The 24,872-nt window shown below is 45.9% G+C and overlaps 1 protein-coding gene across 1 annotated transcript in view; it reads right to left on the bottom strand.

The window, feature by feature from the left end:
• Positions 1 to 24,860, bottom strand: part of Dcdc2c (doublecortin domain containing 2C) — a 70,726-nt gene extending 45,866 nt beyond the window's left edge. The window contains exons 1-4 of the mRNA XM_063254417.1: positions 23,826 to 24,860; positions 21,044 to 21,095; positions 4,568 to 4,644; positions 786 to 914 (exon numbers count right to left, since the gene is read on the bottom strand). Of these exons, the coding sequence (XP_063110487.1) occupies positions 786 to 914; positions 4,568 to 4,644; positions 21,044 to 21,095; positions 23,826 to 24,112 (545 nt within the window). The 5' untranslated portion in view covers positions 24,113 to 24,860. The remainder of the gene's footprint in view (positions 1 to 785; positions 915 to 4,567; positions 4,645 to 21,043; positions 21,096 to 23,825) is intronic.
• Between the last annotated feature and the right edge of the window lie 12 nt (positions 24,861 to 24,872).

Here is a 24,872-nt window from a genome sequence, read left to right as displayed (position 1 = left end):
ACCATGACTTGGGACACGGAGAAAGGCTGATTTGCAACTAGAACAGTAGATTCTGCAAATGGGAAGAGGATCAAGAGATGGAGGAAAGGAGGGGAAGTAAAGAGAAGATTATTATGTGCATGTACCACTCACTGTGATGAATGGAATCAGTATGCACTGTAAATATGTACTAGTAAAAATAAAAATTAAGAGAAAAACAAAAATAGAATAGTAGACACAGCACAAGAATGAGTTGGATTTAAGAATAGACAGAGGTAAGGGACAAAGATAAAACCTGGGAACTCACATGAGGGAAACGGGAAAAAAATAAAGAAACGGGATCTATATGCAGAAGTTCAGCAATAAGGATGAGAAGTATCAATGGCCAGATGATAAGAATGCACAGGGTTTATCTAGCCTCATGGTTGCAGGGGATTCAGTCCATGGTAAGCCGCTCTGAGCAGGAATAACATGGTGGAAAGGCACAAGGAGCAAAGCTGTTCAGTTCATGGCAGCCAGAAAACACAGCAGGGGACAGCACCAAAGAGAAAGGAGAAGAGACCAGATATGGACTCAAGGTCACATTTGTGTTCACCGCCCCCCAGACACACTCGGAAGTGTGCATTACTAATCTTAATCTTCCTGGGCCAGTTAGGTTCCCACAGCTAAGCTTACTTACCACAGACGGTAGACAGACTGAGAAAATAGAACCTGGTTTACCGTACTACAGAGTTTACAATAGATGGTCCAGGAAAGATGTGCTCATAGAAAAACCCAAAACCACCCGAGTCAGGGCATCTCCTTACTTCCTCACGCCTCCAAGAGGGAAGACTTTCTCTCCAATCATGGCCAGCACGCTACTCCACTCTGACAGGCTGAATTTGGGAATGATAATTTTTATAGGTGGGCTAAATAACTTTCCATTTGTAAAAACACTAAGAATAAAAAAAGCAAAGCATGCATTAGTACCTGTAAATGGGAGAGGAAAATATTGAAAATGCGCAGAAAATGTATGTACAATTACAGACCCTCGAAAACACTGTGATGTGCTGAACAGAACCCAAAATCACAGCCAGGCCTTGCAGAGGGCTGACCAGGTGGGACAGTGTCCATAAGCTTGCTGATGTGATGCAGATGTCAGGGAAATACTTTTTATATAACTAAAATGCCCAGATAAATGGAAAACTATTTCTTTCAAAGTATGCCTTCAACGACAGTGCTGGGTAAAATGGAATAAAACTGTCCATTTGGGAAACAGACAGGGAAATTGTACCCTCAAAAGTGCAGCTGGCCAGGCGTGGTGGCACATGCCTGTGATCCCAGGGCTCAGGAGGCTGAGGCAGGAGGATCACTGTGCGTCTGAGGCCAGCCTGGGCTACAAAGTGAGCTCCAGGCCAACGTGAAGTGCACAGTGACAATGTGTCTAAAGCGACCACCAAAAAAATGCAGCTACTTCCCTCCCCATGGAGCCCAGACAAAGTCACTAAGGAAATACAGTGGCACCTCAGTTCATGAAATCAACCCTTTCTGTGATTCTGGACACAAATTGAATTGGATAAGAGCTGAACCAATTTTTCCATATGGTCAACATTAAATCTAACCACTGAATTTGATTTGGTTCTCATTCAACTCAGTTTGTGGCCAGAATCATGAAAAGAATTAAGTTCGTGAATGGAGGTACCATTGTAACTCACAATCCTTTAAAAAGATAATGAAAAATTGACTTCTGCACTGTTTTGTTTTGCTTGGTTTTATTCTCTTTAAAATAAAAAAAAATTGTTTTAAATCCGTTTCTAAGGCAGCTTCCTCGTGTGCCCAGGGCAGTGGATTTCTTTCATCATTTCTACCTGTTGGAGACCAAAGGGGCACCTGGGAGATTTTCAAAACACAATGCAAAGTGTTGGTGAGACTGAGTCACACTTGGCAGGTGTGATAAACTCTTGCCACTTGAACTAAATTATGGTGAAACACAAGGTTGATTTCCTTAAGACTAAAAGTAATGTACGATATCACTGACATCCTACAGCACTGCAAAACTTAGCTTTACAATTCGGATTTTTTTATATTGTTGCTTACTGTTGTTGTAGTTTTATTAGAGAGTTTTTTCCTTAAAAGTTAATATACTTTTTTCAGAGTAAACATAAATTTTAATTTGATGTGTTTGTCACAATAAAAAGAATCGATATTTTCTGCTAACCAAAAGAGACTTCTGGTCAACCCACAGTCCAACTTCTTCCATATAGAAAACACTGTCTGAAATAAGTCATGGGGGAAATCACTGTACACAATCACAAACGCACAATTCCTCAATGTGTGGTCACTACCACAATAAGGAATTGCTGCGATATTTTCAACAGTTAGTCTCCCTAACTGGTTTGCATCAAAAATGTTTCTATAGATTACTGATAGTAATAAAGTAAATGTCAAAATAAAATCATATTTAGGTTTGTAACATACATTCTTATCCTGCTGTTACAAGGCACACTCCTATGCTTACAACGTACACTGAGCAATCAAAAACAAAGGTGAATGTTTAAATTTTTTAAAAAGATTTGTTACAGTGGAAAAAAATCCATGAATCCCCTTCAAACTTCTCTCTCTCACCTCAGATGCATTTATTCCACCACTTTTGCCACTTTCTGCAGCAGCTCTGAAAGACTTTTTCCTGAGTGTCTTTGCATGGTATGAACACAAAAGTAATGTATGATATCACTGACATCCTTCAACACTGAAAAACTTAGCTTTATCTTTATAATCCAGATTTTTTATATTGTTGTTTACTGTTGGTGTAGTTTTATTAGAGAATTTCTTCCTTAAAAGTTTGCAAACTTTTTTTCAGAGTGAATATAAATTTTACACAGTGCATACTGCTGCTCTGTGCCACCCGACAGAAAGGGAGGCTTGTAAAAACAGGACGCAGAATCCTCATCCACCTTAGTCACTGGTCTGGCACCATGCAACTTCCAGCTCTTCCCCAAAGTCAAAATGACTATGAAAATGAAGCATTTTGAATCCATCCAGGACATCAAGGAAACCAAGACAGTTAAAGACCCTCAGGAGAGAGGACCCCAGAGCTGCTGCAGGAAGCAGCCAGGATGATGGGATGAGTGTGCTCAAGAGGGGAGAATTTTGAGGGTATTGTGTCTTTTACTGTAAAAACTTTTCAAATTTAAACTTTGCCATGTAATTCAATCACTCCTTATAGTTAAAAACTAGTTGTCTTGGGGCTGGGGATTTAGCTCAGCTGCATAAGCGCCTGTCTTGCAAGTGTGTGGTTGTGAGTTTGATCCCTGGTACCAATAAAAACGGAAAAGACAAAAAAATAGTAAAAACTAGTAGTCTTCCTGAAGGGCACTTTGGCAGTATTGATCAACGCAGTGTAAGCAATCAATAATGCTAAGCCAGTGGCTCATGAGACCCATCCCAGAGACCAAGAGGACAAAGATGAGTCTCAGGCAGTTACTTATAAAAACAAAGATCTGAAAGTCTATAAATGTCTAAGTACAGAGGAACAGCTAAATAAATTATGGCCTAGTAAGTTATACTGATGTCCAAAATTGTTTATGTTGAATTTATATGTATCAGAAGATTTGTCAAATATAATGAATTTTTTAAAAAACAGCAACCAAAAAAACCAGCAGCTACTGAGAAAGCTCTCACAGGAAATGTACTTGGAGGTAATCAGTGTTCTTTACGTGGCGTGGGATAAACTGGTAATCTGTAATTTTTTTTCCAATTTTTTAAGGTAAAGAAAAGAAACAAGGAGCTGGGGATGTAGTTCAGTGGTACAAGTGCCTGTTTGGCAGGCATGAGGTCCTGAGTTCAATCCCCAGTACCGAGAGAGAGAGAGAGAGAGAGAGAGAGAGAGAGAGAGAGAGACAGAGACAGAGAGACAGAGAGAGACAGACAGAGACAGACAGAGACAGACAGAGAGGGAGGGAGAGAGGAAAGGGAAGGGAAGGGAAGGGAAGGGAAGGGAAGGGAAGGGAAGGGAAGGGAAGGGAAGGGAAGGGAAGGGAAGGGAAGCCAGAAACAAACACAGTGGCACATATATGTAATCTGAGTACTCTAGAAGGCTGAGACAGGAGGATCACAAGTTCAAGTCCCACCTGGTCAACTTGGCAGTTTAGCAAGACTTTACATCAAAATAAAAAATAGGGAAGTAGCTCAGTGTGTAAGTCCTAGGTACAATGATGAGAGAGAGAGAGAGACAGACAGAGAGAGAGACAGACAGACAGACAGAGAGAGAGAGAGAGAGAGAGAGAGAGAGAGAAGAGATAGCGAGGAGGAAAGAGTCTGGTGTAGTGGCCATGCACACCTATGATCTGAGCACCCCAGGAAGCTGAGGCAGGAGACTTGCCACAAGTTCAAGGCCAACCTGGGCTGCATAGTGAGACCCTGTCTCAAAAAAAACAAAAAAAGAAAGCCTGTATGGTTGAGAAATCAGTACACAGAACAACTCACTAGTCAGAGAGAAGAAGAGAAAGGAAGAGAAAGAGGAGGAAACAGTTGGGCTAGGAAGGTCTAGAGCATGTTTCTCAAGGCACCGTGGTGTGGTTTGACTTTTCACCCACAATTCTATACTCACTTTATATGACGGTATATTCGATGACACGTCTGCCACCTGGATGGCACATTTATATCGCAGTGCACCACAGGTTTGATCTGAAAAAGAAAGCCTGCGTCTCAGAGCTCCATTCCCAGGCAGAGACACCAGGTTAAAGCCCAGCAGCGTGCAGAAGTGGCCACCTCCTCGTAATCAGTGTGAGACAGGAGGGGTCCACAGAGAGGAGGACATGTGCTGGGGGAAGATGGAGTCCTGGGACATGGGGTTGAGGGATTTGGGGTTGACAGCATGCACCCTGGAGGTAGAGAACACAAGAGGTGACCAGAGGTGACGGAGGTCCAGGAGGAGAGCCACATGGAGCCTGCCACATGGCTGGAACCCGGGATGCACCCAGCAGCTCATCCAACAATCACATTTCCCAGCAATGGAGCTCAAGAGCAGACAGGACTGAGGCAGGAGGTTGCCACGGAAATAGTAAGAAGAGAAAATGAAGGTCCATCTTCGAGCCCACTTTCTGGGGTAAATCTATCCTCTGAGCTGATCATTAGCCCAGGACTGAGATGTCCAGGGTTAAACACAGTGGTAAAGGTGTCCAGGTAACTTAGCTTACCTGGGGTCTTCTGCAACCCTTGGCTGTCCCAACCCTAATTATCATGTCATTGACTATGCAGATTTGACTCCACCCCCTCATGGGCTTTGGACACCATGATAGTTCCTCCAATCCTAAAAGCTCAGAGACTCCACTGCCCGAGTGTCCTCTGCGGGCACACACATGAACGTGCACAGCACGGTATCTGCCACAGCCTCAGACTTTACATGGTTAACGGGGGAAGGGGCCACAGAGGCTGTAAGAATGGCTCAGCTTCCACCTCTCCTCACTGCTTCCAGGAGCAGACAGTGTTTTGATCATACACTAGCTGTGATTTTAAGGATATCTTAATTTGCACACATTTGAGACTATTTTAAAACAAGTAAAACAAACACATCTAGAGACATGTTAGGACAACCACTCCATTCCCCAGAGGCTCCCAGAAACCTACAGCAGAGAGAGTTCTGGGTCAGGCCCAGTGAGGCCCTTTTGCTGTGGGGAAGGGGCAAATCCATGCTCGTGAGACCCTTCAAGGAGTGGTCGTCAAGCCAAACCTTCTAAGACAGTCCTGACAAAAGCCCTCTCCCGTGGGACGTGTTTGCTCCTGAGATGCCACGGTGGCTGGACACCGGGTCACAGTGTCAGCCTTGCTCTGAGTAAATAAAGCAGCCACAATAGTCACTTCGATAGCTAGCTGCAGACATCTCCAGGAAGCCAGCAGGTATCAGAGTTTTAGCTCTGTGGGTTTTGTGTGACTTTTTTTATATTTAAAAAAATTCTAGTTTGTATTTTTATACAAAATAGTAAAAGATGAGGCCATCCCTTAGGAGTTTCTTTTCTTGTTAGTAAATAAGTTTAAAGAATTTGTTTAACAAAGGTTACTCTTTAAACCACTAAAACACACGCACTGTTTACTACGGATATTCTTACACATTGAAGTTGGTATCAGTCATAGTTCCCTGGAGTGTTCAGTTAAAACTGAGTGGAAAGAAAGAATTGCTTCAGTTTTGGAAATGCTTCTAACAGACTGACTTTCTGTGGCAATTTAGCTGTCCCTGGCTTTCCCCCTGGAAAGCAAGGTCCCAGAGGAGGCCCTGTCCGCAGAGTGTGGAGGGGCTGGTTACTTAACTGGAAGTTGTTTCCCGAGTTGTAATAAAATGCACAAGGGCAAATGAGTTTTTTTAAGAAAAAAAAAAAAAAGCTTTCTACCTTTTTTAAGGTAGAAAAAAAAAAAAAAAGCTTTCTACCTTTTTTAAGGTAGAAAGAAGTCCAAGCCATGACTGTCTGAGCTGTGCCCTCTGTCGTGGGATGTACTCGGGGGCTGTCAGTGCCAGGTGCTGCCTGACACTCTTCTGGAAGCTTTGCTCAAAGGCTGGAGTGCTCATATCTAGCTGGATGACATTTCAACACCACTGTTTTTAATGACTGCATGTTGCTGCATTTATAAAACAATGAGGTAGGATTGTACTTCAAGTTTTCCTACGGTTTTTCATGAACAGTAGGGATAGAGACTGAGGACATTTTAAAGATAATGTGTTTGGATTAAATACAATACTCACTTCACAGCTGAAAGGGTTATATGCACAGCTTGGTTTGCAGAGGATTTCGGACCCAAGTCCTACAGTCCAGGCCGACGCCATAATGCAGACACTCTGAGCTGGGCTCCAGAGTGTCTTTCTCTTACTACATGGGAGTAAATGGATGTTTTGCAATCTCCCTTCTCTTCTTGGATGACTTGCAAGCCTAGGAATCTGCCCAGGAATCTCGCAAGCCGCAGTGGGAGCAGGGCTCCTCTCGAGCCTGCCACAACCTGGTGCCTTATAAAGTTGTCTCCTTCGTGCCCATGTATGAATGACACTGGGCATAACACTGTACTTGAAAATGCTGCAAATGCGGTGGTATGAAATAAATTCTGACCTGTGGGTTCTAAAAAGAAAGTCCACTGCCCAAAAGGAGGCCAAGCCAAGCTGGCCAGGGGCAGAAGTCAAACCTCAGCCTGACCCCTCAATCCCACCACAAACCCAAGGCGTGAACCCTCAGCACCAAGCCCCTTGAAGCCCTGAGCTCCCCTCCCAGGCTGCTCCCATCATGTCAAGTAAGTCTTTGGCCTTCCTGCTCCTTTGGGGCATCCCACACAGTTCTTCGTTCAGGGCATCTAGAACCTACACAGACCCCCAGTGCGGTGACAGGGTGGCTTGTGTTTTCACTAGTGAAGCTGGAGCAGTGGAACCACACCCCTGTGTTCCCGGACCTTCCCAGTATGACAGCCTGGGCCCACAGGGTCTGACACCCAACAGGGAAAGAACCAGGACCTGGCACGGGAAACCAAGGTCCCCACGGTCCAGGCCCTGCGGGGACAGTGTGTGTGGACACCAAAAGTCACCAGCCTATGCTGCCAAGCTGATCCCTTGGGGGATCCCAAACCCCAAGCTACTGTCCTTTGACAGCTGCGGACCATGGTGACCTCCGCCCCTGCCCACAGACAGAGCTCCAGGGAACCCTTCCCCACCTCTGCCTGTCCCTCACATTGTCTGCTCCACGAAATGCCCTGTCCCTACTGAGCTCCCTTTCCTGTTCTCCTCCCACAGACACCACTGTCCCCCCCCACCCCTGGACAGTGTGCACATGGCCATCCCCATCATCATCTCCTGCTCCAAGCGCTGCGCCAACCTTGCTCTGCCTCCGGCCACTTAACACCCCTGAATCGGGGACTCCTCTGCCACCAGGTGTTTGGCTGCTCCACAGAGAACTGGGGACTCCTCAGTGAGTCACCCCTTTGGGTGCTCCTGGAACCCCAGCCTCCCAGCCTGCCCCGCTCCTTGTCCCCTCACTCTTAGCTCACACACAAGGCAGGAATGTGACCCCATAATGTTGGAGGAGACACTTGCTTCAATACTCTGCACCCGCTTCAATGTGCTCCAGTGATCCCCACCCTCACAGGTACCCCAGGGGCACCCTTCTGGCCATGTCGTCTCCAAGGTTATTTATAAGGGTTCCACTTGTGAGTGAGGAGTGGAAAACAGCTCCAAAAGAGCCCAGAAAGAGAAGCTGCTGAGGACTGTGGGAACACACACGCCTGCACAGCCATTCTTGCCCTGGCTACACCTGAAAGTCAAACCTCGCTTTGAGAGCTTAAATCTTATCATCCAACTTGCACATTGAAGCCAAATTCCCCTTAAGAAATTATGGAAACTCAGATGACTGGCCCCCAACCCAAAACTATTCCTATAAAAATAATCACAAAACCGACATATAATACAATAAAGAAAACTGGAAAAGAAAGAAAAATAAATTGACCCACACTTAGCTTTTAAAACACTCGTGGCTGGCGTGAGGGACACAGAGGGAGGAGGACTACTGTGTGGGGCGACTTTCACTGTCACTAATGGAATCGCCGCTGTCTGCTGGCCCAGTGGCCCAGTGGAATCTTCTCCTCTTCCTGCAGCTTTAACAAGGAACCTGCCCAGTGACACTGGCTTTCACCCCCTTTAGAGGATCTCGCAAAATGAAACACTGTATTGTCCTTAAAGAGATTCAGTGCTCGCACTGCTGCAGCCCTATCTGGCTGGTGTTTCCTACAATACTTTGTGCTGTTTCCCACATTTACCAGCTCCCATTTGAAATGAGGGGCTCCTCTGCTTTTTTCTACTCCTCCTCTGCGGAAGGGATCTCCTCCATAACCTCTTGCTGTTGGGAGGCATCATTCACAATACCACAAAGAGACAGAGAGGCATGAGGAAATCACTGGCTCAGCTGTGATCATGTGACATTGGTGTCATGTACTACTCATTTTGCAAGACATCACTCGATTATCAAGTTAAAATTTATTAGAATTGTTTGCGCCTTTTACAGGGTTTTGGGTTTGGGTTTGTTTTTGTTTTTTGTACCGGATATTGAACTCATAATCTCACACTTGCCAGGTAGGTGCTTATGCTGCTGGGCTAAATCCCTGGCTTGGTTTTGGTTGTGAGATAGGGCTTTGCTATGGAGTTTAAGCAGGCTTCAAACTCATAGCAATACTCGTGCCTCGGGCTCCCAAGTGCTAGGATTACAGGCACGTGCCACCACACCCAGCTGGTTTGGTTTATTTTGGTTTGATTTTGCTTTGAGACAGGATCTCCCTATGTAGTGCAAGATAGCCTTGAACTCACTGTGTAGCCTAGGCTGGCTTTGAACTCACAGCAATCCCCCCCCCCCCGTCAGCCTCCCAAATGCACCAGCACACCCAGTCATCTTACGTAATAGTCACGGAAAGTTACTCACAACCCAAGGTTTTCTGTGTATAAAATGATACACACCTGCATACAAAGAGTGGAAAAAATACCACAAATGTCAACAACTGGAGTAGATTTACAGCCTGCATTTGAAAACAAATCATCCTCGGCAGAATTCTGTTAAGGTACAGCCCAAGCAAGGCTTTCAACTTGATTGCATAAATTATGGAAAACAAAAAGCTAATTGCTCTTTTGATGGTTTTTTTTTCTTAATCGGTACCAGGGATTGAACTCAAACTGTCTGCTTGCAAGGCAGGTGCTTACGCCGCTGAGCTAAATCCCCAGCCCCAAGCTAAATCCCCAGCCCCATAATGACGCATTTACCCTGATGTCACCTGCCTAATTAAATAACTCCAGCTACAGAACACTTTGGATTCTTTTTCTTCATCATACTCTGGATAATAATCCACTAAGAAGCTTCCAATGAGTGCGGTTACTTGACAGTGAGGTCACTCACGCTGGTCAGACTCGAGGACTCATGTGTCCATCATCTGTCAGAGCTGCTAGAAGGTGACCCTGAGGACTCACAGATCCCGTAAGCATGCGTCCCCAACACCGTGCCCCGGCTCCCCCCAGTGGATTCTCTGTCTGCATTCAAACCTAATTTTCAAATCTGCCAGCAAGACTCTCCGGGGAGCAAAGATTCATGTTATGAGCTGGGTATGGATGTGCTTGTATGGGAGGCTGAGGGAGAAATTCTGCAAGTTCAAGCCCAGCCTGGGTAATTAGCAACTCAGCAAGACCCTGTTTCAAAATACAAAATCTTTAAAAGGGCCAGGGATGTAGCTCAGTGCAAAGGCCCTGGGTTCAAATCACAAAAAATAAAAGAAAGAGAAAGAGTCTAGAGGGTGACACATTTAGGAAAAGCCAAATTGGAAGAGGAAGAGGGAACCCAACAATATGTGCTTAGTTTTGCCCATTAATTGTTCCTTGCTCCCTGCATGTTTAAACTTTAAAAAACAGAATCAGTGAAGCTGCGAATAAACACTAGCCCTGAAACTTGGGTGACAGCCTGAGAAGACAGGACAGGACTGGGGCCAGTGGTCCAGCAGGCCAGCAAGGGGCACCCCAAATCCAAAACCCCACTGTAGCATCCTCTCTGGGCCAAGACACTGTCTCCAAAATGACTCTGAGCAAAGTGCAGAGAAAAAGCCCCTAGAGTTGGGGCGATGGTCACAGTGGGGAGGCTGTGTGCTGCTTTGCTGTGTCACTCTATGTGCTCAGCACTCCGAGGGCGCAGGAATGGGACAGGCAGCCACAGCACTGGCATCTGCAGGTGTCTAAACACAGCTCTTCCGGGCAAACGGAGACCGTAGAGTCACTCTGAGAACTGCTATGGGGACCATCCTGAGGCCTGCGTACCCTGCAGGGCTCGGCCCCCTCCAGCTACCCCCTGCTCTGGTCCCCACCCCCTCACTCCACCCCCATGCCAGTGGCCCTTCCCAAATGGCATCATTTGTCTCCCAGGACAATCACACCCCTCAGCCACAGCCCTCGAGATTCCATGTGGCTCTGCAAGCTCCCAGGCCCTCTGCTCCAGCACCACCCTTTTCTAAGAGGCTCTCTGGAGTGCCCTCCCCACTTTGATGTAAAGAGATGTGATGTACCCTCGGGGACGAGAGGAAAGAACTTAGCACTCCCTATGCTTAACCTTGCCTGACTTACAGTTCTTCCTAGGTAAGGTGCTCAACATGGTGGAAGGTGGGTCCATTCAGCATATTCTACTTTTTTATGCATGACTCTAGAATGTGGGGAGGATGGCCAAAATTCCAAGACGCAGGGTCTGAGTCAGCGTCCTTGTTAGGGTTAGGGAATCTCCTCCCAAAGTCTTCCTCTACATGTGAAAGGTGCCTGAATTCTGAGGCACTGTGCTCACTGGTGGATTCACCCATGATGAGTTCCTGGCTGAATGTGCTATACGATGTGGGGCCTGGCTGGAGGTGGTCCCTGGGGTGAACCTGGAAGGGAATGTGCTACCCCCGGCTCCTCCCTTCTCTCTCTGCTTCTGGCTGGCATGAGGTAAGCAGCTCTCCTTCTGCCATGAGATTTCTGCCCTCGAGAAGCTGATCATGAACTGAATCCACTAAATGATGAGCCACATAAACCTCTCCTCCTTTACATTGTGGGCATCAGGTACTTGGACCCAGCAAAAGAAAGGCTAATACAATGTCACAATAGGGTACTTAGAAAAGAGGGTTTGGGCCCCCTTGCACACTCCAGCCACCGTCAGGTATGCTTCCCGTTCCAGGTACCCAGCATGGGCTGGGAAAAACAGCAGCCAGCCCTACAACATCACACCCAGTAGCCACCATTGGCTACCCATAGCCAGTATCAGCCAGGAGAACCAAACAGTCATGCTTCAGAGAAATTGTAGCCAACACGGGAAGTTCCTGGGGCTCCACTACCCACTTGTTTGGAAGAACCCAGGAAAATGTCAAGACAAAGAAGCAAAAGGCAGTCTCTGGATTCCAACCCAAGCAGAGCTGGTCCAGGAGATGAAAACATGGAAGAGATCAGGAATCGCACACCTGAAGTTTCTGAAGTGATGGCAACTGAAATAAAGAGACAACTTCATGAAGCTATAAAAGAAATTAGAACAGAAATACTTATCTCAGATAAAAGAAGAAATAGAAAACACAGTAAAAGAATTGTTAAGCATCTCTAAAGAATATGTAGATTGGGGCTGGGGATTTAGCTCAGCGGCATAAGCACCTGCCTTGGAAGCAGGCAGTCGTGAGTTTGATCCCCGGTACCGATAAAAAGGAAAAAGACAAAAAAAAAAAAAAAAAAAAAAAGAATATGTAGATTAAAAAACTGAGGAGCATAGGAAAATCAGGGAAACAGTGAATGAACAATATGAGATTTAGAATGCATGAAACATTCAAAGAGATATCCATGAAATTAAAAACTCCATTGAAAGCTGGCAAAAACCGCTTGAAAGAAACTGAAGACAGACTTTCAGAGCTTGAAGATAGGTGTACAGCTTGTGATCAGGAAAGGAAAAATCTCTTAAAAAATAACAAGGAACCAGGAAATAACAATTCAATGGCTGCAAGGCAACACAAAGGAAAGTAATTTAAGAATAATAGGTGCCAGTAAAAAAGCAGGGATCAACATAAATGATATTAAAGGTCTATTTACAGAAGTAATAGCAGAAAAATTTCCAAGCATGGGAAAAGGATGTGGCATCTGGATAAGTGAGGCATACAGAGCTCCAGCTACCCATAACCAAATATATCTACCCCTAGACGCATAATAATCAAGATCCCAGAAATACAGCACAAGAATAAAATATTAAAAGCTGTTAGAGAAAAGAAACTGATCACCTACAAAAGAAAACCCATCAGAGTCATGGCAGACTTCTTAACACAAACCATAAGTCAGAAAGAGGGAGTGAAGTATTTCCAGTTCTGAAAGAAAACTTCCAGCCCAGATTGATGTACCCTGCAAAACTATCTTTCAAAATTAATAGAGAAATAAGATACTTCCATGACAAAGAACAAGTAAAGGAATTCATGACCATCAAACCAATCCTACAAGAATACTGAAGGACATTCTAGAAAGAAATAAAAAAAAAAGATCATGGTGGGCTGAGGATTTAGCTCAGTAGCATTAGCACCTTCCTGGCAAGCAAGTGGTCATGAGTTCGATCCCCATTCCAAAAAAAGATCATAGTTCCAGGAACAGCAGCAGAGGGGGATCACTGAGCAGGGCAGACAACTGAATGGAGGGGGAAAGTAGGCAGCCAATGGCAGGAAAATAGCATGGCAGACGAGCCAATGCACGTTGGCCATAACCCTTAATGTAGATGGCCTCAACTCACCAATTAAAAAATAGAAAACAAGGCAGAGGGACAATCCAAAGTCATGCTGAAGCCACTGCTGTAAATAACGGGAGTCAATGAGTCCTGGGCCCTTGATGGGAGGATGTGGTGCAGTGTGCAGTGGAACCAAGGAGGAGAACTTTATTGGCTCTTGGTGAGTACTGGAAATTGGGTCCTGGGACTCTGCAGAGCAGCTGGACCTGCCTGGCCGTGCCAGAGGAGGCTGCAGAGAGGACCACGCACCTGGGCACCAAAGCCAGGCATCATGCAGTTTTCTGAAGAGGCAGGATGCTGATCTAGATGTGGAAAAATCACATCAAGCTAGAATCTACCTCTGCGGAGGAGGGAAAATCTCAAGTGAAGGGCTGGAGCCCTACACACTCACTGAGACTGGTCCGCGCTGTGCTGGGAGTGCTTTGGAGTCAGGTAATTTAAGGTCGAGCTGAAGCCATGGCCACCAATGATGGGAATTGTTTAGTCCCGAGCCCTTGGTGGGAGGACGCGGCACAGCATGGACTGGAGCCAAGATAGAGAACTGCATTGATTCCCGGTGAGTGCTAAGGATTGGGTCCCGCAGCTGCTGTCACTGGCTGGAGGACATCTTGGAGTTGGGCAGAACCCAGTGCCATGGCGGTGTCAGTCAGCTGCCCCTGGTGCAGAGAGGATTGGTGGCATCTGCTGGGGCTGAGCTATGCCTCTAGTTGGGACCCAATAGCCAGGGACAAAAAGGTCACAACTCTGTGATGTCCACAAGGTACAGCCTAAGTTGCTAAAGGAACTTGCGGGTCAACTGGCTCAGATGCTCAAGGCTAGCCTGCCCCGTCCCTGCATCCCTGCATGTACCTCAGATAACACCAAATTGGAGAGGGCAGCAAAACCCTAGCCAGCACGCTTTGGAAAGACCCTAAGCAATACGGAGAGGACCAGAAACCCCCAGGACACACTTGTCTGAAAGAAACCAGAAACATGACAAGAGACAGAAATTTTAAAAAAAAACTCTCTAGCTGCTGACCCTGGGAAAATAGCAGAGATGAGGCAGGAGAGGTAAATACAGAGGAGAACCAGTGCGGCAATCATGCAATATTAGACACAGCATCAATGGACATAAAGAAATACCTTCATGACCTCATAGACAAATTTAAAACTGTACTTCTGATCCAAGTGAGGCAAGATATAAAAAGATTAATCAAAAACATGATAAGCCCCTCCCAAGAGAACACAGATGGAAGAACAGAGGAACTCAGAAAAGAAAAACCTTTGATGAAGAATATAAAAAAAACCTAGAATACATGAAACAGATCCAAAGAGACTACCAGAAAACTAAAAATTCCATTGAAAGCAGGCAAAATGCCTTGAAACTAAAGTTAGCCTTCTGAAATGTGAAGAGAGATTTAGGATGTGTGATCATGAAAGAAAAGATCTCTTAAAAATAATAAGGAACCAGGAAGAAACAATTCAAAGGCTAGAAGATGACAAGAGGATTTATAACTTAAGAATAAAAAACATGAGCGAAGAAGCAGGAGTAACCACAAATGAACTACAAAGACTATTCACAGATATAATTAAGGGAAACTTCCCAAGCATAGGAAAAAGAAATGATATCCAGATAAATGAGGCATACAGAACTCCAGCCACCTACAACCAAAACAGATCTATACCCAGACATATAATAATCAAGATTCCAGAAATCCACCACAAGAACAGAATATTAAAAGAAGCCAGAGAAAAGATTACCTATAAAGGAAAAATTATCAAAATAATGACAGACTTATCAACACAAACTCTCAAGTCAAGAAAAGCCTGCGGGAAAATAGTCCAAGTGCTGAAAGAAAATAACCTCCAACCAAGTTTTATGTATCCGGAATAACTCTCTCAAAATTAAGGAGAAAAAGATATTTCCAAGACAAGGAGGAACTGTGGGAGTTCATAGCCACCAACCCAACCCTACAAAAAATACTGAAGGACATTCCAGAGAGAAAGAGGAAAAAATAGCAGGATTCCAGCAACAGTGGCAGAGAGGCCTCAATGAACAGGGCAGACAGTGGAATGAAGGAGTAAAGTGGACAAATAATAGCAGAAGAACAGAATAGCAGAGATGAGGCAGAGACGGTAAACTATAATCTTTAATATAGATAGCCTTGATACACTAACAAAAAAGAAACACAGGCAGAGTAGGTTAGGAGGCAGGATCCATCAAGAGGCTCTAAATAGGAAATACACTCAACCTGAAAAAGGGTTAATAAACTGACAGTCAAAGATGAGAAAACAATGCTATATGTGACCAGAAACCAGAGAGACATAGGAACAACTCATCCAGCAGCCGCAGATAGGTTGGGAAGTTATGACACTTATGTGCAGTGTAGAACTACACAGCTGGAAGGAAGGAAAACCTTGTGACTTTAGTAAGTAAAGGAGTAACAGCTCAAGATCAAGCTCAGGGGTAAAAAGGTTCAGCAATACTCAGATAACAGGTTGGCCCCTAATCTAAAAACTAAAGGAGCTAGTGGGAGCCAAAATATACAAAGCACCCTGAGAAAGGGAAAGGAGAAGTTATTGTGCTCCATCTTGTCTACTCAAGATTTGAGGGCAACAGCTAACCCAAAAATAGCAGGTGATACCACAGTAACTATCCTTAATTTCCTATTAACTTAAACAGAAACCCTGTATTACTTACAGTAGATGTTGTGAAGGTGAAAGGGGAGGAGATGTCTAAGGGGGAAGGCAGTGGCCATTGTTAATCTATATCCTGCTTTGAAACCTTGTATTGTCTTCATTGTTCTGTTTAGCTTGGTTTTATTCTGTTTCGTTTTGTTTGATTTTATCATATTTGATGGCATGGGCAGCTATTTCAAAAATAACAAGATGTATTATAGTAGCCATTATTGATTTCCTGTTATCTTGTTTCCAAGCCCTGGATAGCTTTGTTTTCTTCTGATTGGTTTCATTCTGCTCTGTTTTGTTTGATTTTATTGTCTGATGATATAGGCAGCTACTTTGAAGATAACAAGAGGCATTATGGAAGTCATCACTGATTTCCTTTTATCTTATTTTGAAGTCTTGTATCGCATTCATTGTTTTGTTTTGATTGGCTGTTTTCAGTTTTATTCACTTCAAAACAAAACAAAAAAAGTGGGCCTGGAAGATCATCCCACTGCCAGTCACGACCTCCAACCCCAAACTTCACTGTGACTCCGCAGCACCCCAACCAAGGGGCAAACAGGAGGGTGGACACCGGCTGAGGAGACAGAATTCAGTCCACCAGCACAGAAGGAATGTGAAGCAGGGTCAGCAGGCTCCACACCGTGCATCAGTCACCACGGTGCAGGAGGAAGTGTGCTCCACAAGGGGGCGAAGCTCCACACTGTCTCTCCTCTCCTCAGCCTCCCAGCTGCACCCCATCCAGGACAAAGGATGGCTCCCCTCCTGCAGGGAGGGCTGCAAGAGGTGAAGCCCTGAAAAGCTTCCCAGTGTCACCACAGAGGTAACTGGGGCTTTCGAAACATATAGCAGATTCGCTTAACAGAATGGTCTGGATCAACCAAAAAAAACTAGAGGGCCTTATTCAATGACATGAAGAGATTTTGTTATCAATTAAGTAAAATGGGATTCTGTAAAAGAAAAAGTACACATAACATGCTCCTGTTTTGCTTAGATATATTTGTAAAGCTAGAAGTACATGTGCACACAGATATGTGTTAAGAATGTGTTAAACCATGTAGAAAACACAGCAATTCATCTCCAGATGATCAAATTACAGTGGTTTTTTTCAGATCACATATACTCTCATTTTTCCCAATAAGCACAAATTGGAAGCAGAAACAGGCTGTAATTCCAGCACTCCGAAGGCTGAGACAGAAGGATCACTGCAAGTTCAAGGCCAGCCTGGGCTACAATGTGAGTTCAAAGTCATCCTGAATTGCATAGTAAAATACTGTCTCAAAAAAAAAAAAAAAGAAAGAAAGAAAGAAAGGAAAAAGAAAAAATAGAAGGCAAAAAGTTCTTTCTCAAGCAAGAAGGGGATGAAGACAAGGAGGGGGATCAACCTTCCTGTGAGCCGGAGAAGCCATGCTGGGTCTGGGAGGAGCACATCAAGAAGCCAGTTCATCCTTCCAGTGAGCCACACAAACCACGCAGGGCCAGGAAGAGAGAAGCCAGTTTGCTTTCCCTGTGAGCCGACCACTGCATGGGCTGAGAATCAAGAATCACCCCCCCATAAGCAACCAGCTGGTTCAGCGACAGGCTGAGCTGATAGCAACTGAGGTACAAGGAAATGCTTGTATTGCTTGATTGACTTTGCAGGCCTGGAGCCAGTGGTCTGAGCATCTATTAGGAGGATGTCAGAGTGCAATACAGCAAATATGGGGGATTCCTTTCTGTCTTGTTTTTGAAATCCAAGATTGTTCTCACTGTTGTTTTGTTCTGATTTATTGTTTCATTTTATTCAAATGTTCTGTTTTTGTCATGGTTTATGTCTGGGTCCCCCAGGCCTCATGAGTTTGAATTGTGCATTTGTTATTCGTCAGTGTCTAGTGCTTGGATTGATGGTGTCAGTGCTCCACCCACAAAGGGGTGGAGCCAGGACGTGATGTAATGGCAGGAAGAAGGTGTCTCTCTCTCTTTGCTGGTTCAAGCTTGCTGTTTGCAGCCACCATGAAGCCCAGCCATGCCTGCCTGCCTTGGAGTCAACTGAGTGTGGACTGAAACCTCCAAAAACTGTAAGAAATAAACCTTTCCTTTCCCAACTTTGGGCTTCAGGTATTTTGTCTCAGCAATGAGTAAAAAGTAACCAAGACAGTTTTGATTGGTCTTATTCTGTTTTATTTGATTTTACTGTATCTGATGGAATGGACAGCTATTGTGAAGATAACAAGATATTTACTATAGTAGCCATTGTTGATTTCCTATTATCCTGCTTCGAAATTCTGTACCACTTTCACTGCTTTGTTTTGATTTACTGTACTCTGTTTTGTTGAGTTTTATTCTCTTCAAAATAAAAAAAATAAATAAAACTTTAAAAAGATGGAGGGAAGGAGAGAAGAGAGGAAGGGTAAGAAAAGAGTTAAGATGAATTATGTACACGCACTAACTTCCCTTGAGGAATGTGATCACTATGTATACTACAGACACATACTCATAAAAGTAAAAAAAGAAAATCTATATTGAAAAGCAAACTTGAAAACATCCTTCTCATTAGATTTATTGGTGGTAGCTGTCACTTTCTGGAAAATTCATCTAGGTTAATTGTGCCTCCTTTTTCACAACTCAGGCTCAGTACAAGCTCAATTCACTAAGGGTACACAATATTTAGTCTGGATACAGTTGCTGGAAAAGCAGGATCAGAACAGAGCCTTAGCAGGGCATTGAGGCACACACCTGTTACCCAAGCAATTGGAAGGCTGAGGCAGGAGGATTGCCATGGGTTTGAGGCTACATGGAGAGTTCAAGGCCAAGGCCAGCCTGGACTACATAATAAGACACTCTCAAAAAAAGAAAAATAAACAGCCTTCACGGTGCAGAAAAATATTGACTTGGGGATGAAGCATAGAAAAAAGAAGTGGAGTAATCATCAGCCCAGGTCTGTACAGCTGCCAGTGGTGCCCAGAGACCATTCAGTCATAGCAACACCAAGAATACCTTCCCCACCCGACCTGGCACAGTCTGGGATATCCGAGATCCCAGCAAACTCAAATCTCATTTTTCTGCCTTTCCATTTAAGGAAGTGTAATTTCAAATTCATTACACTGAGGCATTTTATGAGCTGTGTGCATGGCCACATTAATTGTATGGTATTTTAAGAGCATTTCTGTACTAAAGCAAGATCTTCTGGAACGCAGTTGCAGTTTTCCCACTAATACAATTTGACCAGAGCAAAACTTCTCTGAAACAGTTATATGTGGGAGGTAGTACTTCTACTCTGTATCGCTGTATCACAAAATTACTAAAAGTAACTCATTAAAGAATTGAAACAGTGGGTGTGCATGGGGAAACCACCCAGACAACTCCCCCCTTGACTCTCTTTGAAAAGAAGAGCAGCTGTCTCTTTGGGTAAACCTGGCCCTGTCTCCATGGATCACTGCATCCAGAGCTGGCTGGGCCATTTCTTTGTCCTTTCTATCGGCTTTAAGCAATGTAAATGGGGCTGGCTGTGGAGCTGAGGTGTCATCTCTGACAGAACAGTGTTACCCTGCCCAGTGATTCCCCAAATACGTGACTGAGCCAGGTGGGATGGACAGTCATGTTCCACACTGTCAGCTGGGACTGAACCTCGAGAAAGAGGCTGTGACTTCCCAGGGCCAACAGGATTGAGCATCAGAACTGAAGCACCAACCCCAGATTATTAGACACCACCTCAGCTGTGTCAGGCAGGTTGCTCTCTGCATTTCTGGCCGTCTGCATATCGTAGAGGTGACCTCAGACCTGCCTACCCCAGCTCATAGCAATCATGTATTTCCCAGCACTCTCACTGTCTCTCCTCCCCAGTCACTCCCCTCATGGAGAATCAGCAAAGCCCGAGTCAGGCCCTGAGTCATGGCCTTTGCTCGGTGAACACCATCTTGGTTGTCTTAGGACCCCCTGGGCTCCCCATAACTATATATTTGTCTCAGTACCTTTATTCTCACCGAAGATTGCACTGGAAGTGGTAGATTGGAATTAACTCACTAGAATTCCAGTGACTTCCCCTTGGGATTACAAATATAAACCTTCCTGGACCTCAACGAGGACGGGAAAGGGATCTCTAGAGATCTGGAGGCTCAGCAAAACTTTACACAGATATTCCTATTTACCAAACAGCCTGCTTACCAACTGTTTAGACTCACAGGGAGGCCCACTGGTGGAATTCACAACGCGCTGCTCAGACCTACGACCCTCTCCCCTTTCCCCTCGACAGCCCTGCACGTCTTGTTTATGATGCCTCAGTGTCTCCTCTTTGATGCAGTACTCAGCGTCTATACAGCTGTGGAATTCTGCGGACAGTACTACACTACAGTACTGTAGTTTCATCTTCTGTTGTACACTACAGCACTGTGTGGAAGTTACGTAAATAAAAGCAAAATGGTCAGGGCTCTGGAGTCTCCTTCCACCATTTTTTTTTCCTGAAACTCTAATCTACAATTCCTCATTTAGACACCAGCTCATTTAGTGACCTAGTTGCAGGAATGGAGCTCCGTTCTTAAATGAGAAAAGTCTGTATTTCCCCAAGGTCATCTCATTTAACCCTGACCCGTTCTGAGAGCGACATAAAAGTTGTAGCAGTGCTTGCTTTGGGAGCACGCATACTGAAAGTTCCATCGTCTAGACCCACAAATGTCTAGCAAGAATGAAACGTCGAGAACTTGGACCAACCCTGAAATCCAGCCTGATAATCAGCTTCAGCGTTGTCATCTTTTCAAATCCCCCAAAACAAAAGGGGAAATGCAAAGTTTTAACAAATAGCTGCAATACAACCTCAAAGATGACTCTCACTAGGCTTGGTCTGGAGACATTCTGATTTGTTTTGTTTTTTGACAGGGTCTCTCATATAGCTCCAGCTGGCTTCAACTCCCAGAGACCCTCCTGTCTCAGTCTCCCGAGTGCTGGGATTACAGATGAGCGCCACTATACCTGGTCTCCTCTTGGGATATTCTTACCAACCCATCTGTCTGAGGGTTGATGAGTGTGACAAGCTGCAGCAGTGGCTTCCGGCTTGGAGTGATGCACCTTTACACACTCCCCATGCAACCCCACCTTCCGCAGTGATCCCAGACTGACATTCAAACCTCTGCCCGCTCAGCGGCTTTACTTCATGTTGGTCAGTGAGAGGGAACACTTACTTCCTTCACCTTCTTTATCTTAGAAGGTCTTCTGGGAGCTATATGAATATAACTGCGAAAGAAAAAGGAGAAAACGCAATTAGAAGATAGATATTTAGGTAGAAACCCCAAGCCTTTTTATAGCAATTTGTCCCTTTCGAAATTAACATAGATGACCCTACAGCACCATCCACACTGGGAGTTGATGTGAAACAGTCGTGCCACCCTGGAACAGCTGTCCAGCTTGCCCCATGGAAACAATCTTAGAAATTGTCCTCCTAGAAATTATCTAGTTTTTAAAAAAACATTTTTTTTACAGAACCAAAAATCAAAATTTCAGCCTTGGCCACAACCTGTATCTCCAGCCCACTCTTTTGTTTGTCTTTAATTTTAAAACTGAGCCTGGCTAAGTCATCCAGTTGCTTACACTGAGCTGGAATTTGCAGAATAATATGCTCACAGAATAATACCCCAATTTACTTTTGTATGAATATGGCTTTCTTGCTGGAGATATAGCTCAGCACAAAGCACCTGCCTGGCAAGCAGGAGATTGTGAGTTCAAGTCTCCGTACCAAAAAAAAACCAAAAAAACTATATAGATATAGATATAGGTATATATAGATATAGATATATAGCTTTCTCCACAAAAGAAATAACTAATTTTTTGGTTTTATAAGGTCTTCCTTTAGGGGAGGTTTCCTTTTTTGAGAAGTAATTATTACCCCATCACATTTTGTCCTATAGGAAAAATAAAAAAGACATGTCCTCTATCTCTATCCTACTCCAGAACACAGGAGACCTGTGTACACTGGTTGGGTATGGGGCAGATTTTACAGTGTCTGTCTCCTCCTGTGACCCCACAGCACCAGGGCCGGGGCCATTCGTGCACACCCCCAGGCCCATCCTCCCTGACAATTCCACCTGGGCACTCGGGGGCCACAGTTGCTGCCAACACCCAGAGCTTCGCCCCCACTGCTCCCCACTGGCCTACTCCCAGCCAGTGGGACTGGCCCCAGCTCACCACTGCATGCACACGGCCTCGGAGGCCTCAAGCTTCGCGGCTACCCTTGTCCACCTGCCCTGGCCAGAGGTGTCATCTAACACCCACCGGAGATGACCCTCCGCAGCTCCTTGTAAGAAGCTGAAGTGAGCAGGCTGGGCTAGGCTGGGCTTGGTCATTGTCTGTTATGGCTTCAGAGCCCATTTGCACATGGCACATTTGGAATCTTATTTCCAGGTGAAAATTAATCTTACGCAGAGCCTGTGAAACTTCTGAGCACAGGGATTTCTCTTTAACAACATACCTTTTTTTTTTTTTGGTCTTTTTCCTTTTTATCTGTACCAGGGATTGAACTCACGACTGCCTGCTTACAAGGCAGGCGCTTATGCCGCTGAGCTAAATCCCCAGCTCCAACAACCTACCTGTTTAATGACTGCCCCGACTTATGATCCAGGAGCCCTGTCCAGACTTTGGACCCAGCTTTTGTTTTTATAGATTTCTGTGTATCCCGTTTACAGCGCCCCAGTGTCTTTTTGGCACAGCGCATCTCATTTACATGGCCCTGGGATTTTTGCTGACAGCGCTGCATGTGAGAGTTACATAAATAAAGGCAAAGCCATGGAGCTGGTGTCCCACTGACCGTCTCTGTTGTGAATATCGCAGGGTCTGCCCCATGCACAGTTCCTCAGCTAGCAACTAATTCCTCTAACCGTCCAGGTGCAGGCACAGAGCCTGGATGTTAAATGAAGAATGTCTGTACTGAATACTAGATTCTGGCAGGGAACCCTAAGTTCTGACTATGATTAACAGCCCACTGACCCTGAAAAAATAACCAACAAACCAGGCATGGTGGTGCATGCCTGTTATCTCAGCCCTTGGGAGGCTGAGGCAAGAAGATTGCTGTAAATTCAAGGTCAGTTTCAACCAATAGCAAGGCCCTGTTTCAAAAAGTCAAAAAATAACCACAAAATCCCAAGTCTGCAAAGGAATATGCTGTGGGGCCCATTCCCAGGGATGTGCTGCACCCTAACAGGCCCTGATATGAATTCAAACTCCTCTCATCACCAAACATTATAATTTTCCCTCAAAAACAGCATGTTAAATGCTTTGCCAATGTTGTTAAAATTTGCCTTTCAGTTACACTCATTTTTTTTCATACTTTTGGTTTAAAAATTCAAACCCTGGGCTGCTCATTTAACTCAGAGCACCCCTGGGTGGGGAGTGGTCCTGGGATTTGAGAGAAACGGAAAATCTCTGTGGACCACAGCCGGGGACTCCAGCCTCGTGGAGAACAGGAGAGATTGGCAGGAAACCAGCGCCGGAGGAGATAAAGGGCCAGGAGGAAACCCAGTCCGGGTGAGGCCTGGGCTGTGAAAGCAAGCCCAGGGGGTCCACTGCTCCGGCCACTGCTCCGGCCACAAGGGAGTCGAAGTCGAGCTCGGGTCCTCTGGATGAAGAAAGAGGTACCAGGAGCCACGCCATTGAAGGAAATAACCGAGACATGCGACTTAAATGGCGCGTGGTTTCTCTTCTGTGAGAAAGTCAGACCTTTTGCAGATGGGAACGTCCAAAAGCTGGAGGGAGGGTGCGGGAGCGTGAGGAAAGGGGATGACATGTCCTGTGCCATGTGAGCATGTGCTCTCTCTACATACACCAACTCCATACCAGGAAAGGGACGGCAGGACCCACTCCCCAGTTCGGTCCTGGGAACCGTAGAAGCCCTGAGCTCCGCTTTGCTCGCTGAGTTGCAACCCGAGACCCTCCTGTCTCTCCCTCCCTCTGGGAGCGGGACGCTGCACTTACTCGAGCTTCTTGAAGCGCTCGCGGCCGGCCGCCACGTACTTGCCCCCGGTCTGCAGCGCGTCGAGTTCGAGCACCTGGTGACCGCGCGTGGGCGTGTAGAGGCGCCGCACCCCGAAGGGCACCGCCACCTGCTCGGTCAGCTGCTCCAGCAGCGTCTCAAACGTGGCCACACGGCGTCGCGAGAGCACGAACTTGCGGCCCACGTAGAACTGGTCCCCGTTGCGGTACACCAGGATGGTCTTGGCCGGTGTGGTGTCCACCAGCGTGCGGGGCCCGCGCGTGGCCATGCCATGCGCTCCAGGGAGGCCGAGGCAGGACGCTGCTGCTGTGGATCCCGAGCCGCGGGGCACGGGACTGGCAGGAGGCCGGAGGGGCGCGGGGCCGCGCTGACGCGGGGCGATTGTGACCCCGCCGCCGCCCAGAGAGCGGGGACAGGGGGACGGGGCGACAGCAGGAGCAGGGGTCCCAAAAGAGCTAGAACTGGTGCGGGGACAGAGACGCTTTCCCAAGGGCTCTGCTGGCTTTCAGCAAAGCCTCAGTGACAGACTGCCTGTCACCTGCGGGGTCCACCCAGGGAAGGTGCGTGGCTCTGATACCATAAACATCAGTTACCTTCTTGTTTTTAAAAAGCCAGACGTAGTGACGCATGCTTGTAATTCAAGCCCTCGGCAGGCTGAGGCAGGAAGATCTCCACGAGTTCAAGGCCAGCCTGGGCTTCACTGTGAGTTCAAACCCAGTCTGGACCACATACTGAGTTCAAAACCGGTCTAGACTACATAGTGAGACCCTATCTCAAAAACAAAAAAATGTCGCTCTGAAGGGTCTGCTGCCATTCACAGCCACAGTACTGGAGAAGGAGCTCTGAGTCACTGCACCGAGCCCCATACCCAGTTTTACTTTTATATTTCGAGGCAGGTTTTCATTCGGCGGTAAAACTGCCCAGGCTGGGCTCCAACTTGCAATCCTCCTGCCTCAGCCTCCCTTAGTGTTTTTGAACGCACTCTTCGTCATCAGCTACCCAGCGCCTGGCGGCCACGCGCAACATGC

The sequence above is a fragment of the Cavia porcellus genome, unplaced genomic scaffold, assembly GCF_034190915.1.
Source record: "Cavia porcellus strain 051 isolate PalLab524CR breed Dunkin Hartley unplaced genomic scaffold, mCavPor4.1 scaffold_8, whole genome shotgun sequence".
Lineage (NCBI taxonomy): Eukaryota > Metazoa > Chordata > Mammalia > Rodentia > Caviidae > Cavia > Cavia porcellus.
This window is presented reverse-complemented; position numbering and strand designations above follow the sequence as displayed.